We start from the raw sequence: 16,689 nt of genomic DNA, 5'->3' as shown, positions 1-16,689 counted from the left end.
GAAAAAAAAAAGTAAAAAGGAACTTAAGTATACATAGATTAAATTTTCTTTATTATTTTTAGATTTTTTTTAAATAACATATAAAGTACAACAATTTTGAGAACTTACAAATCTAAAAGGGACGGGGTGCACGTCTTATTAAACCAATACTTTTACTGCAACCGTGCAAGATCAGGAATGTGATCCGCACGTTGCAGGAACCAAATATTTCTTGTTTTCTTGGGGGGACATTTAGATTTTTATTGGGGTGTGGGGGGTGGGGGTATTATTTTTAAAAACTTTTTGAATTTCTTTTCTGTCTGACCACAGTGCTCTCTGCCGACACCTCTGTCCATGTCAGGAACTGTCCAGAGCAGGATAGGTTTGGGGATTTTCTCCTGCTCTGGACAATTTCTAACATTGACAGAGGTGTCAGCAGAGAGCACGGTGGTCATAGAGAAAATAAATTAAAAGAGAAAAGAACTTCCTGTGGAGCATACAGTAACTGATAAGTACTGGAAGGATCAATATTTTTAAATAGAAGTCATTTTCAAATCTGTTTATTTTTTATAAACTTGTGCCAGAAAGTTAAACTATTTAAATAAAAAGGTTTTCCACCAGAGTACTTCTTTTACCCCTTAAGGACATGCACAGTAAATGTACGGCGCTGCATTGCACCTCTTAGCACACAGCGCCATACATTTATGGCGCGATTGTGATAAGAGCGCAGGAGCTGCGCTCGCTTTATTCCCGGCGGGTCCCGGTGGCTGTCCGCAGCCGCGGACCCGCCGGTAATGGTGGACATCAGCGATCGTGCTGTTTGCCATTAACCCCTCAGGTGCCGTGATCAATACAGATCACGGCATCTGCGGCACTTATAATGGCTGATCTTATTGCCCGCGGCACTGCCGCAGGAATCAGGTCAGCCAAGATGGCGGACTGAGGTCCCCTCACCTGCCTCCGTCGTCTCCTGGGGTCTTCTGCACTGATCTGCCTTTCAGCAGATCAGAGCAGAAGATGACCGATAATACTGAACAATATTAGCAATCTAATGATTGCTATAAATAGTCCCCTATGGGGACTAAAAAAAAAAAAAAAAAAAAGAGTAAAATAAATTTAAAAAAAGTTTTTAAAAAAGTGAAAAAACACCCTTTTTCCCCATATTAATACATAAAAGCATAAAAAAAAGATAGATAAACATATTTAGTATCTTGCATGCGTAAATGTCCCCTACGGCGTAAATGTAAAAAAAAAAGGCAAAAATATCTGCTTTTTTGTCAAACTGAAAACATTTTTAATAAAAAGCGATCAAAAAGTCACATATACGCAAATCTGGTACCAAAACAAACTACAGATCATGAGCCCTCACACATCGCTGAATACGGAAAAATAAGAAAGTTAGAGGTGGTCAAAATAGGGTAATTTTAAACATACTGATTTTGTAAAAAATAAAAAAATAAAAAAAGTTTGAGATTTTTTAAAAAGCCGTACAATAGAAATGTATGTAACCATGGGTATCATATTGACCCAGAGAATAAAGAAAAAATGTATTTTTTACCATAAAGTGTACAGCATGAAAACGAAACCCCCCAAATTAGCAAAATTATCCTTTTCGTTTCAATTTCCTTACACAAAAAATTATTTTTGGGATTTACCATACATTTAAAGGTATAATGAGTGATGTCATTACAACTGTCATTACAAGTACAACTGGTCACGCAAAAAACAAGCCCTCATATGGGTCTAGGAATGGAAATGTAAGAGTTATGAATTTTAGAAGGAAAAAAAAAAAAAAAGAGAAAGATGGGGAGGGTAAGGGTAGGGAAGTAGTGAAGGAAAGACATCAGAGAATCAGTGTAGCATAAGCCCTTCAGCTGGCATTAATTAGGTTTTTGTACTCCATTGAGCCCTAAGACATAAACTATGAGGTCCAACAACAGACAAGAGCCAATTCTGTCATGAATTAAGGAGGTAAACCCCTAAATCCTTCCCATCTCTTCCACTTAGTATAACCAGTGAGTCAAAGTGTGTATAGGGGGATGAAGAATCCTTTCAGAAAACATCACAAAAATGTATTTAAAAAAATTATTTTGTGGAGTTTTTTTTTTCTTCCCCCTACACTAATATGTATACAATATTTACAAACTACTGTGTTGGTATTTTATATTCAGGGAAACTATATCTATACATTGGTGCCATTCTAAATCATGCTGTTTAGGTGCCATTCACATGTTGCAAGCAGGGCCCCAAAGTGTAGTCCTGAATCCCGCACAGTATACGATTGAGAAAAAAAGGACAAACATACTCACTATTAGACTACAATCAGCCCATTAAAGTTAAACGGCCTGTTACCCTCTCGAACATGCAGTATATGTTGGCAAATCTTTGACAGGTTGCCGACATATATCTGCAATGTTCAGCAAAAGCAGCCTGCGCAGTGACCTCTGCACAGGTCACAAAGCATGCATAAAAAACTATAAAAATCAAATCTCTACATCTAAGCTGGAACACAAGATCACACTATTTATGAGAAGTCATATGGACCAAAGCTTTTCCATCCTAAAGTCAAGAGATCATTTTCTGACATTGTTTTCTTATGTCTTAGTGGTTGAATTATGTAAGGGCACCATGTAAAGGTGTCAGTAGTATGGAAAATATTTTACCTGCCCGAGAGCAATTTAACTGAGTTGTTATAATGTACTAATAAACATTTAGTGACACTTACTGAGGTCTTGAGGCTTCAGCTTGATCTGTCTGGAGTTTTTCACCACCCTCTACTTCCATTGTACAGTAAACAATTCTGTTTGGTGCCACTGACTTCAAGCCCTGAACTTCCAAGATAACAATCTATATAAAAAGAGATAACAGTTAATAAACTAAACATTAAAAGGAGAAGTATCATAGAAGAAAACTTCTCCCCTATCCGAAGGAAAGGAGACAAGTTTTAGATCATGGGGGGTGCGAGCGCTGGGGCCCCCGCTATCTCCTGTTTGGAGCCCCAATTCTCCTTCACATTGGCGCATCACGACCCCCGCCCACAGCGGGGGCTGCTACGCCCACCTCCATAGAGCTATATAGAAAGGGCGTAGTGGCCCCCGGTTCGGGAGGGGGTCATGACACACCGCTGTGAAGGAGAGCCCGGGCTCCAAACAGGAGATCACGTGGGGGCCCCATCACTTGGACCCCCGCAATCTAAAACTTATCCCCTATCCTTTTGATAGGGGAATACGTTTTTCCCATGATACTCCTACTTTAATAACAAATAAAAAATGTAATACAAAGTATGTGCTACTTCTTCATTATACAAATCCCTTGTCATATTTATTTCATCACCTTTACACTTACAAAGTGCAGTTTTGCTGTGACGTTCTTAAGCTAAAACCAGGTGTGGTCCAAAAGAAATGAGGTAATACACTGCTCGAAAATATAAAGGGAATACTAAGATAACACATCCTAGATCTGAATGAATACACTAACCATATGAAATACTTTCATCTTTACATAGTTGAATGTACTGACAACAAAATCACACAAAAATTATCAATGGAAATCAAATTTATCAACCCATGGAGGTCTGGATATGGAGTCACACACAAAATCAAAGTGGAAAACCACACTACAGGCTGATCCAACTTTGATGTAATGTCCTTTAAAACATGCCAAAATGAGGCTCGGTAGTGTGTGTGGCCTCCACGTGCCCATATGACCTCCCTACAACGCCTGGGCATGCTCCTGATGAAGTGGCGGATGGTCTCCTGAGGGATGTCCTCCCAGACCTGGACTAAAGCATCCGCCAACTCCTGCACAGTCTGTGGTGCAACGTGGCGTTGGTGGATGGAGCGAGACATGTTGTCCTAGATGTGCTCAATCAGATTCAGGTCTGGGGAACGGGCAGGCCAGTCCATAGCATCAATGCCATCCTCCTGCAGGAACTGCTGACACACTCCAGCCACATGAGGTCTAGAATTTTTAGCATTGGGAGGAACCCAGGGCCAACTGTACCAATATATGGTCTTACAATGGGTCTGAGGATCTCATCTCGGTACCTAATGGCAGTAAGGCTTCCGCTGGCAAGCACATGGAGGGCTGTGTGGCCCCCCAAAGAAATGCGACCCCACACCATTACTGACCCACCGCCAAACCGCCATCTCCAGACTCTGTCACATGTGCTAAGTGTGAACCTGCTTTCATCTGTGAAGAGCACAGTGCGCCAGTGGCGAATTTGCCAATCTTGGTGTTCTCTGGCAAATGCCATACGTCCTGCATGGTGTTGGGCTGTAAGCACAATCCTCACCTGTGGACGTCAGGCCCTCATACCACCCTCGTGGAGCCAGTTTCTGACCGTTTGAGTGGACACATGCACATTTGTGGCCTGCTGGAGGTCATTTTGCAGGGCTCTGGCAGTGCTCCTCCTGCTCCTTCTTGCACAAAGGCAGAGGTAGCGGTCCTGCTGCTGGGTTGTTTCCCTCCTATGGCCTCCTCCATGTCTCCTGATGTACTGGCCTGTCTCCTGGTAGGGCCTCCATGTTCTGGACACTACGCTGACAGACAAAGCAAACCTTCTTGCCACAGCTTGCATTGATGTACCATCCTGGATGAGCTGCACTACCTAAGCCACTTGTGTGGGTTCTAGTCTCATGCTACCACTAAAGTGAAAGCACCGCCAGCATTTCAAAAGTGACCAAAACATCAGCCAGAAAGCATAGGAACTGAGAAGTGGTCTGTGGTCACCAACTGCAGAACCACTCCTTTATTGGGGGTGTCTTGCCAATTGCCTATAATTTCCACCTGTTGTCTGTTCTATTTGCACAACAGCATGTGAAATTGATTGTCAATCAGTGTTGCTTCCTGAGTGGACAGTGTGATTCCACAGAAGTGTGATTGACTTGGAGTTACATTGTGAGGTTTCAGTGTTCCCTTTTTTTTTTTTTTTTTTATTTATTTTTTTTAGCAGTGTACAAAGAACAGCTGCTACTTCTGCTTTTTATTTTATTTTTTATAAATAAATACACTCCTACTATGGGTATGTTCACATGGCTGAATGTCAGTGCAGAATTCTGCCAGAATATTCCACACAGACATTCCGCTGCAGCAGAGTCCCATTCATTTCAATGGGATTCTGTTGCACTGTGCACACAGCGGAATTCCTGCGTCAAATGTTTCTGCCGTGGAAATCCAGTTTCCAGCGTCCACAGAAATAATAGACTTGTCCATTTTCAAGTCCATTTTCGAGTCCTAGCTACTGCTGGAGCGTGCGGAATGTCCAGTGTTTTCCAGGCTGAATTTGGCACTTATTTGCCCATGTGAATCCGGCCTTAGGAGCAACTGTCAAAACCTGTGTGGAGGATAAGTATCCAAACTAATCAATCAGATTGTGTCTGTCATTTTTAGAGATCTTTAAAAAAAAAAAAAAATGAAAGGTACTCTGATTGGTTGCTATGGGCAGTTACATGAGCCACACACAATGCTATATTCAGTTAGGAACAGAGTTATATAACAAAAGACATTATTATCATGATTACAGCAATAACTACTTCACTTTAGAAAGTTATTGGTCTAATCAAACTATTGCAAAATGCCCAGGAGACTCCCAAAAAGAGGGAGAGCTCCAGGATTCCCAGGGGAGAAAAATCTCCTGGGTGCTCCACATACTTACCTTTCCCTTTTTCTGCACTTCCTTCTGGTCCCATGAGCCACTGGAGACAATCTCCAGTGGTCACAAAGAGCAAAGGCGGACACAGTCAGTAGAAGCACAGGAGAGTACCTGAATGTTTGCTTCACACATTATAGTGGAGATATAGCAAAACCTGTGCAGAGGGAGAGTGGAGCAGTTGCCCATGGCAACCAGATCGCTTATTTTTATAGAGGCCTGCGAAAAATGAAAGAAGTGATCTTATTGGTTGCTATGGGCAACTGCCCCACTCTTCCTCTTCACAGGTTTTGATAAATCTCCCCCAATGTGTATGCTTAGAATCCCATTAGTCAGTCATAATAACTCCAGTAGAGTTTGGGTACCAATATTTTTATCTTTAGCAGAGCAGACCTCTAGAAGTTAAGAGCCCTGTACTGCAACCACTCATCTGTGGTGCTTTAAACAGTCTATTCTTTTAAACAACTTTCCTCCATTAAATAGCCAATGTGATCCCTTATTTGTAAACCCCTTAATTTACCCAAAAATTACTCATTGCCCTAGAAAATCAGTTTTATGGTCCTGGCCACTAGGTGCCTTTCTTATCTGTAATTTGTCGTCCACTGCTTGTTGTCAGGAAAAATCAGTCTACATGGGTGCTATGTGCAGGAGAATGAGAAAACCTGGGCTGTGTACTTTCAAACTGAGCCAGTTTGCCTGCTGAATATGATCCAAACAGTTCCTTGAAGGTAAATCAAGGCTTTCTTTACATCACACCACCCATAAAGCTCAGGGCAGCTGTCCCTTGTGTAAATAGCAGTGTACCTACTTCTGAATGTCTGCAGTGCAATCTATCCCTTCCCCCAATATTTAGCTTTGAAGCAGCAGCATCAACAGTAGCTCACACGTGTTTAATGTAACCCTTTCCTTACTATGATCCTGCAGATTCTTTCATTTTTGCTCACAGAGTACCTTGCAAACCCAGTACATCAGTAACTAATTTTTCCTCAACATGACTAGTACCATACTGTGTAAATCATCGGCAGTGTCAGTGTCAGCCTGTTCAGTTCAGTGCAATTTATCAAGTACTATTTAATGGCAGAGAAGAGTATGTCCTGTGATCAGCCAGATAAGTAAGGGAGTCATGTGTGTGTAATAGTGGCAAACAGCCAAACGCTGGGGAAATGCTGGGCACCATGGAGGTAACTCCCAAGGGCTCAATAACAGTGAGAGCACGAAAATCAGCTTGTTATCACTCGGATGGGTTAATCTAACAAAACCATGCACTTTAAGAAAACAAACCAAGAACCTTCGGAGAAAAGGGCTGGATTACAAAGGGCACTGGGAGCCAGGTAGGAGTATTGCACATTTATTATCCACAATGCTTTGTGGGTAATAAATGTGCAATACTCTTACCTGGCTCCCAGCGCCCTTTGTAATCCAGCCCTTTTCTTTGTTTGTATGCTGCGCACGAGGCTTGGAGTGGCTGCAGGGTCCCGGTTACGGCTTACACACTATTTCCAATGTTGTACTTGGTTTGTGCAACCCACATCGGTGAGCAGTGAAAATATAATCTTTGGTATTAAACTATATCATACCACAGAGCTCTTTTATTGTAGTCACTTTAAGAAAAGGGTAAGAAGAGATGTGTGAGGTGGTATCCAGTTCTATCACAGTTAAAGGGGTACTCCGCCCCTAGACATCTTATCCCCTATCCAAAGGATAGGGCATAAGATGTCAGATCGCCGAGGTCCCGCTGCTGGGGAGCCTCGGAATCGCTCTGCACGTAATGATGGGCAATACAGGGGCCGGAGAATCGTTACGTTACGGCTCCGCCCCTCGTGTTGTCACGCCCCCTCCCATAGACTTGCATTAAGGGGACGGGCCGTGATGTCACGAGGAGCGGAGCCATGACGTCACGCTGCTCCATCCCCTGTATCACCCGTCATTACGCACAGAGCGAACTCGCTCTGTACTGTAATGATAGCGGGGTGCCGCAGCAGGGATCCCGGGGCTCCCCAGCAGCGGCACCGCGGCGATCTAACATCTTATCCCCTCTATCCTTTGGATAGGGGATAAGATGTCTATGGGCGGAGTACCCCTTTAAAGGGGTACTCCGGTGAAAAACGTTTTTTTTAAATCAATTGGTGCCAGAAAGTTAAACAGATTTATAAATTACCTCTATTAAAAAACGGTAATCCTTCCAGTACTTATTAGCTGCTGAATACTACAGAGGAAATTCCTTTCTTTTTGGAACAAAGAGCTCTCTGCTTACTACTGCTGTCCATTTTAAGAACTGTCCAGAATAGGAGAAAATCCCCATAGCAAACATATGCTGCTCTGGACAGTTCCTATAATGGACAGAGAGGTCAGCAGAGAGCACTGTGCTCGTGATTCAGCAGAGAGCTCTGTGTTCCAAAAAGAAAATAATTTCCTCTGTAGTATTCAGCAGCTAATAAGTACTGGAAGGATTAATATTTTTTTTAAAGAAGTAATTTACTAATCTGTAACTTTCTGGCACCAGTTGATTTAAAAAAAATAAATAAATAAAAGTTTTCCACTGGAGGAGTACCCCTTTAAGCTAGCCACAGGGCCTGTCACAGGTGAGGAGTTGACATTTAAGATGTAGCAGGATATTTTTCACATTTTCATTATAAAGACCGTCCATCTCTGTGTTGCTCAGACAGAATAATGAGACATAATGTCTGTCCAGTATGCATCAGTCATTATTCTGTAGTATCACAGCATGTGCCTCCACAACGCTAGAACCGCACAGCACAGTAACTAAATGATATGACCTTAATCAGTTTTGGATTTACTTTTATACCTCTGGTTTTACAGACATCCAGTTACATTGTTATGCTTACTAGCTTTTCTGAGATGAAGATCTGGTCTCAGGTCTTTAAAGGCATTCTTTGGGATCTATTCCAAGGTGTGTAAACAATGAGGTCTAGTTTGGTGTCTGGACAGAATTTAAGAAGGTCTAGCCTGTGTATAAAGGGGAGTCCAGTGTGGGGTAAATTTCTTACAAATCTACAGCAGTACAGATGTGGTTTACATAACTGGCTGTGGACAGCATTTGTAAAAAGTTGCACATTTTGGCGCAACAGGTTAAAAAGTTGCAGAGGAGAAAGCAAAAGTTGTGTAGTGAAGTATAATTATAAAAAAAAAAAGAAGTGTACTAGCACCATGGGGGGGGGGGGGGGGGGGCATTTATCATCGTTGCTTTGGTAAGCAAGTTCTGTAGGCATTTTTTTCTTGCTTTTGGTTTTGCTTATGTGTGACACATCTATTATTCTATCATTGTGGGTTGATAAATTTGGCTTACATAAGCAAAAACCAATAAAATCACTTTTGAATACCATTTTTTTTTAGCATACATAAGCAAAAACCAATAAATGACCTCAGAACCCAAATTTGAAGCTTTGAAAAAAATGTGTGATAGATATATATATATATATATATATATATATATATCTATCTGTTTATTTTTTTACATTTCTTACCGCTTTTTTTCCCCTAAATCAGGGGTCGGCAACCCGCGGCTCTTTTATTCCTTTGCCGCGGCTCCGCGAGTCTGTCATTGTCACCCTCATTCCGGGACAATGCAGTGTCCCGGAAGGATCTGTCATGGCGTCGTCAGTTTACTTACCTGCCCTGGTGCCATCAGAGCGGAGTCTCTTCTTCCGGGGCCACGCGGATCCTCACTGTCATGTGACAATGTAACGTCACATGACAGTGACGTCGCCGGCCTACGCCTCAGTCGACAGCGGGGCGTTAACCCCTCACCCCGCGGCAGCGTTAATGCTGCCGCGGGGTGAGGGGTTTACGCTACCGCTGCAATGGGGTGAGGGGTAACAACCCCTCACCCCATGGCAGCGTTATTGCTGCCGCGGGGTGAGAGGTTAATGCTGCCGCTGCCATGGGGTGAGGGGTTAAGTTACCCCTCACCCCATGGCAGCGGTAGCATTAACCCATCACCCCACGGCAGCATTAACCCCCCTCTCCCCAGCCCACCCCAGGCCTGGGCCCAAAAAAAGCCCACCCCAGCAAAAATATATTTTACATTGTTAAGTGAAAGTCCTATTTTTCTTCAGATTAACAGCTGACTGCACGATCCTGTATATATAGCATTAAGGTAAGAAACAATATATGCAGTGTTATATTTGTTTTAAATGTCGCAATGGTTTTGCGGCTCCCAGTTTTTTTCTTTTCTTCGGAAACGGGTCCAAGTAGCTCTTTTTGTCTTAAAGGTTGCAGACCCCTGCCCTAAATGTACTAACTCATTTTTTTTCTTCTCATTTCAGATCTTGTGGATTACTTTAGATTCAGAGAAGTACAGTGATCAGCATTTTTTTGGTTTAATGTTAATAAAATGGTTAATGAGGACTTTTGGGGGAGTGTTTTTTTGGAATAACTTTTTTTTTTAAAACGTGTTGTTTTTTATTTACTTGACAGGCTTAGTATTGGAAGCTTTATTATAGACAGAGTCCATTTCTAAGCTGAGGCTTAGCGTTAGCCCCCAAGACAGCTAGCGCTAACCCCCAATTATTACCCCCGTAACCACCACCACAGGGGGCCGCGAGGAGACTGTACCAACAGGCCCAGAGCGTCAAATATGGCGCTCCTGGGCCTAGGCGGTAACAGGCTGGCGTTATTTAGGCTGGGAAGGGCCAGTAACAATGGTCCTCGTCCACCCTGGTAACGTCAGGCTGTTGCTGCTTGGTTGGTATTTGGCTAAAAATAAAAATAGGGGGGGATCTTTTTTTTTTGCATAATTATAAAAAAAAAAAAACGCATAGGGTCGCCCCTATTTTTATTTTCAGCCAGATACCAACCAAGCAGCAACATACAGACGTTACCAGGGTGGGCGAGGACTATTGTTACTGGCCCTCCCCAGCCTAAATAACGCCAGCCTGTTACCGCCTAGGCCCAGGAGCGCCATATTTGACGCTCCGGGCCTGTTGGTACTGGCTCTTCCCGGCACCCCTGTGGCGGTGGGTACCGTAGTAATAATTGGGGGTTAGCGCTAGCTGTTTTTGTGGCTAACGCTAAGCCTCAGCTTACTAATGGACTCCGTCTATAAGACAGCTTCCACTACTAAGCCTGTCAAGTAAATAAATAAAAAAACAACACGTTGCAAAAAAATTTATTCCAAAAAACACTCCCCCACAAGCCCTCGTTAACCAGTTTATTAACATTAAACAGATTAAAAAAAACGCTGGTCATTGAAGCAGTCCACCGAATCCGAAGTAGTCCACAGGATACACGGATCTGAAATGAGAAAAAAATAAAAATAAAAATAGGTTAATACATTTATTGTCACCCGCCCATGACTACAACTCCCAGCATTCCCTTACAGTAAGGATATGCTGGGAGTTGTAGTGTGGGGGGGAAACAAATCTCCCGCACCACATGACTACAACTCCCAGCACATCCCCACTGTAAGGACATGCTGGTAGTTGTAGGGGGGCGGGTGACAAGCCTGTCACCTGCCCCCGGCCGCACAACTACAACTCCCAGCATGTCCTTACAGTAAGGACGTGCTGGGAGTTGTAGGGGGGGGGGGGGGGGGTTGACAATCTCCCGCACCACGTGACTACAACTCCCAGCATATCCTTACTCTAAGGGCCTGCTGGGAGCTGTAGTTGTGCGGCAGGGGGCAGGTGACAAGCACCCGCCCCCACCCCCCCTACAACTCTCCCAGCATGCCCTTACTGTAAGGACATGCTGGGAGTTGTATTTGTGCCAGCCAGGGAGGCGGGTGGTAATGCACTCCGCTCCCTGGCTGCAGTGATCAGAGAATCCCTGTAATATCATATTTCCTGCCGGGTCACGTGACACGGGGCCCAGCGGGAAATATGAAATTACACCAAACTCCGCTGCGCTGTGGTAAGGAGCCCGGGCTGACATAACACTGCTGCCGGGAAGGGAGGTGTGCAGAAGCCGTCCCTGCCATCTCTCGGCGTGTACCGCAGTGCTGAGGGATGGCAGGGACGGCACCTACACATCTCCCGGCCCGGCTGTGGGAGTCCCGGGGGGGCTGCTGAGTTATGTCAGCCCGGGCTCCTTACCAGGCGCTGCTGAGATAATAGTTGACGGAGCCCGGGCAGCTGAAGTGTGGTTAGCCCAGGCCCCTTACCACGGCGCCGCAGGATATAGGAGGAGCCCGGGTGACTGAAGTGTGGCTAGCCCGGGCTCCTTTTAACATCTGGCGGAGCGCGGTATCCGCAGCTCCGAGGTATGTTAAAAGGAGCCCGGGCTGGCATCACTCTGCAGCCGCCCGGGCTCCTCTGATTCTATCCCCACTACCCTAATATAATGATGGGGATGGGGACACTGCTGTACATAACCCCCCCCCCTTGTCTTCCACCCGACCGTGCCGCACATTGTCCGCCCGCTACAATACTGCAACTCCCAGCATGCCCTCACTGTATGTACATGCTGGGAGTTGTAGTCTTGCAACAGTTAGACAGATGGGAGATGTGCAGGCAGGTAGTAGCTTTTTCTGCTCCATGTTTGAGCTGGAGTAAATTTTGTCAATTTTTAACCTTGTTAACTAAGTCGTTAAGTTTTGGAAAACTTGCTTTTCTCGCTTTCCAGTCAAAATGTCGCACGAAAAATCGGGTAGTCGCAGGTGCGACATTTGTGCGACATTTTTGGTAAGAAAAAATTAAATCGCTTGATAAATGCAATGTGACCATTTAGTAAATAAAGGTTCAGGAAAAAAAAAATTACTATCACAACCCTAAATCTTTATTCAGGGGGTCTGGGCTGTGGTCTGAATTTATTTCATATGAATAAAGTACATATTTCAGGTGTATATTTTGGGATTTAAACTCTGCAGGTTGAAGATGTGTCCTATGTAAAAGGAATCCTACCTTCTGAGAAATTGAAATTGAAGAAGTATGTGTGTGGGTATGTGTCTGTAGGTGATATTAATATATCAATAATAGAGACCAGAAACAGAGGCATACTGATATGTGTTTCTGTAAATACTAATAATTTTTGCTCCCTGATACTTTTCCAATAGTTTCACACTCATTACAGTGTGCTATAACCTTGCCACAGGTCACATGGAGGGTTTCACATGAGTCCTTTTCAGTAAGCTCAAGGATGCACTGCACTTTACACCACCTCTACTGGAGGTTTTTTCTTTATTACTAAATTATACATGTAAAACTGCTCAGGCTGATCAATCATATGAATACCTCTAATGTAAAGGACAGGACAACGTCCGATTTTGATAGCTGAACTTCACTTTCATCTCCAATGTCTAGAAAAGCCGAATTCTGCGAGCGTTTTAACTTTTGCAGCTTAAACTCAGGACCACCTTTAGACACTGGAAGGCTTTCTAGGTTGGCCATTAGTAAATTGACTGATGCACGCAGCTCTTCTATAAACATTCCCTCCATTTCCTTTGTTAAAAACTTTGGAAATAATTTCTCCTGTAAAAAAAATAAAATAAGCAAATTCATTATTAAAAGGAACATTAAATGGTACCACCACTTAGCGAAACTAGTATTTATGAATTAAAAAAACAAAAATAAAACAATGTTTTCATTGCCCATACTAACCAATCAGGACTCTGCTTTAAAAGGGGCTGACTGAGGACTAATCTAATTTTATGTACAGTCATGGCCGTAAATGTTGGCACCCCTGAAATTTTTCAAGAAAATTAAGTATTTCTCACAGAAAAGGATTGCAGTAACACATGTTTTGATATACACATATTTATTCCCTTTTGGAACTAAACCAAAAAAGGAAGGAAAAAAAGCAAATTAGACATAATGTCACACCAAACTCCAAAAATGGGCTGGACAAAATTATTGGCAACCTTAACTTAATAGATCGTTGCACCCCCTTTGGAAAAAATAACTGAAATTAGTCGCTTCCTATAACCATCAATAAGCTTCTTAGACCTCTCAGCCGGAATGTTGGACCACTCTTCTTTAGCAAACTGCTCCAGGTCTCTCTTATTGGAAGCGCACCTTTTCCCAACAGCAATTTTAAGATCTCTCCACAGGTGTTCAATGGGATTTAGATCTGGACTCATAGCTGGCCACTTCAGAACACTCCAGCGCTTTGTTTCCATCCATTTCTGGGTTCTAAATGACGTATAATTGGGGTCATTGTCCTGCTGGAAGACCCAAGATCTCGGAACCAAACCCAGCTTTCTGACACTGGGCTGTACAGTACGACCCAAAATTCCTTGGTAATCCTCAGATTTCATGATGCCTTGCACACATTCAAGGCACTCAGTGCCAGAGGCAGCAAAACAACCCTAAAACATCATTGAACCTCCACCATATTTCACTGTAGGTACTGTGTTCTTTTCTTTGTAGGCCTCATTCCGTTTTCAGTAAACAGTTGAATGATGTGCTTTACAAAAAAGCTCTATCTTGGTCTCATCTATCCACAAGACGTTTTCCCAGATGGATTTTGGCTTACTCAAGTTCATTTTGTCAAAATGTAGTCTTGCTTTTTATGTCTCTGTGTCAGCAGTGGGGTCCTACTGGATCTCCTACCATAGCCTTTCATATCATTTAAATGTCGACACTGATGCTGATGCTCCCTTAACCTGCAGGACAGCTTGAATATCTTTGGAACTTGTTTGGGGCTGCTTATCCACCATCCGTACTATCCTGCATTGACACCTTTCATCAATTTTTATCTTCCGTCCACGCCCAGGGAGATTAGCTACAGTGCCATGGGTTGCAAAATTCTTGATAATGTTGCGCATTGTGGACAAAGGCAAATCTAGATCTCTGGAGATGGACTTGTAACCTTGAGATTGTTGATATTTTTCCCAAATTTTGGTTTTCAAGTCCTCAGACAGTTCTTTTATCCTTTTTCTGTTGTCCATGCTTAGTGTGGCACACACAGACACACAATGCAAAGACTAAGTGAACTTCTCTTCTTTTTATCTGCTTTCAGGTATTATTATATTGCCCACACCTGTTACTTGCCCCATGTGAGTTTAAAGGAGCATCACATGCTTGAAACTATTTATTTATCAACAATTTTGAAAAGGTGCCAATAATTTTGTCCAGCCCATTTTTGGAGTTTAGTCCAATACACACAAAGGGAATAAACATATGTATAGCAAAACATGTGTTACTGCAATTCTTTTCTGTGAGAAATACCTAATTTTCTTGAAAAATGTCAGGTGTGCCAACATTTACAGCCATGACTGTATATATGAGGCCAGGCTGAAGAAATACATACGTACCTGCCCTAATTCCCCACCGTTCTAACAGTGCCCTGTCCCCCTGGTTTGCACTTCCTTTTCTAGGTCTTGACACAAAAAAAATGGGTGCTAAGGCTGTGTTCACATCACAATTAGTGCCTTCATGGAACAGATACGATATTCTGAAGCTCAAATCATCTGCACTCATATCTGTGCACAGAAAGGCATGGGCACATTCACTCCTACGGCCCACACAGACCCTATTGTAGTCAGCTAGTGACTATATTCGGGCCACAATTTTCCACAGTCAGAGGCGTTTGAAAAATGACCCGAACATATTCGCTAGTTGACTACGATCGGGTCTATGCGGGCCATAGGAGTGAATGTGTCCATTAGCAATCAGCGGCTAAGATAGCTCACTGCAGCAGCTAGTGTTTGGCTAAGCAGCCACTATCTTGTGAAATGCTCAGCAGTGGGACCACTGCACTGTAACAACAGCGGAGAATCGGAACAAGTGAGTGCGTATTTACCTTTTTTTGCCTAACATTTACACAATTCCTTTTAAGTGGTTTGGTAAAATGAATGCTTCACATCAATTGGTTGCTATGGGCAATAAGGTGTTTTTTTGGCAGTCTGAATGTGCAGCAACTTCTGTTATTTGCATCACTACAGTCAATGGCTGTAATTGCGTCTAGTAAACCAACTTCATTTTCTATGTTCGATGGTGACATTCCATATCCATAAAATAGGGAACAACAAACTGATCAGTGCTGGTCTGACCACTGGGACCCCTGCAAATCCTGAGAACAGGGAGATAATTCTCCCTGGAACGAACAGACAATGGAGAGAAGATAACAAGATGAGGGTATTTACTTCTCACAGTGATGGATATATGCTATCAATTTATTTGTGATGGGGTTCTAACCAATGAGAATTCCATGACTGTGAATATAAAGGGGGACACAGCTCCAGTATAGCATTATAGGTTGAGAAACCCCTTTAAATGCCAAGCTAGGAAAAACATGTACCTTAGGAACTGTCTGGTCCACCTTCTCCTTACAGCTATTAACTAAATTTAAAACTGTATCCTTCTACAAAACACCAGGCATAAGATGAAATACCAGAACTTTGTAGCTGGCAAAAAAAAATCTGATAACTGCAGTATTTTGTTCTTTACTAGACAGATTCCTTAAGACACCTTTCACCTTTGCCATTTGATCAGCTACTTGTAGACGACCATCAAGTTCGCGACGGATCTGAGCTGCTTGCTCGTCTGCATTATCCAGCTGAAATATTGAATGCAAACATGAACGTTAGAATCTCAAAGCTTCTACTACAGGACAATTTAGTGATTTTTTTTTTTTTTTTTAAAGAAATTCTAAAAAGGTTTTTGCAAAAATAACCTTGTATAACAATCTTGAAGGTATGAGTGTAGTTTTACACATTAACAAAAAAGCAAAACTTCAAATAATGTAAAGGGTAAATAATGTAAAGTAAATGTGTCCATGGCAAAGAATTGTGTTAATTAAGCTATACTTTAATCCTCCACCACACCCAGTACTGCTGCTCTGGTCTTTCCCACTGAGCATTGTTTACCATTGGCACCAATAACGTCCACATATACCCACGTCACCACTACAGCTTACCCCTTGGCTCAGCAGCCTTGTGCTGTATACCGCTGGAGTCACTTATCAAGGCCAGACTTGTTACCAATAGAGAAGACACTGAATATAAAAACATGAAAGCCAGCAGATATTTCTTTCACAGAAATGGAATTAACTATATTATAACGGATAATATCTACAACAGAAGTTGCAATATCAAGTTATAAGCAAAAAGCTCCAATTTGAAAAACCAATGTGTTCTAAAAATCCATAGATGCCCAAAACTA

General features: G+C 42.7%; 1 protein-coding gene across 1 annotated transcript; it reads right to left on the bottom strand.

Moving 5' to 3' along the window:
• Nucleotides 1-2,704: 2,704 nt before the first annotated feature.
• LOC130328305 (calcium-dependent secretion activator 2-like) lies at nt 2,705-16,084 on the bottom strand (the record flags this gene model as incomplete). The annotated part of the gene is made up of 3 exons (XM_056553441.1): nt 2,705-2,826; nt 12,820-13,056; nt 16,004-16,084. Coding segments are annotated over 3 exons (440 nt in total), but the record flags the coding sequence as incomplete, so codon positions are not given.
• Nucleotides 16,085-16,689: the final 605 nt, after the last annotated feature.

This window comes from Hyla sarda, unplaced genomic scaffold, assembly GCF_029499605.1.
Source record: "Hyla sarda isolate aHylSar1 unplaced genomic scaffold, aHylSar1.hap1 scaffold_3057, whole genome shotgun sequence".
In the NCBI taxonomy this organism is placed as follows: Eukaryota; Metazoa; Chordata; class Amphibia; order Anura; family Hylidae; genus Hyla; species Hyla sarda.
This window is presented reverse-complemented; position numbering and strand designations above follow the sequence as displayed.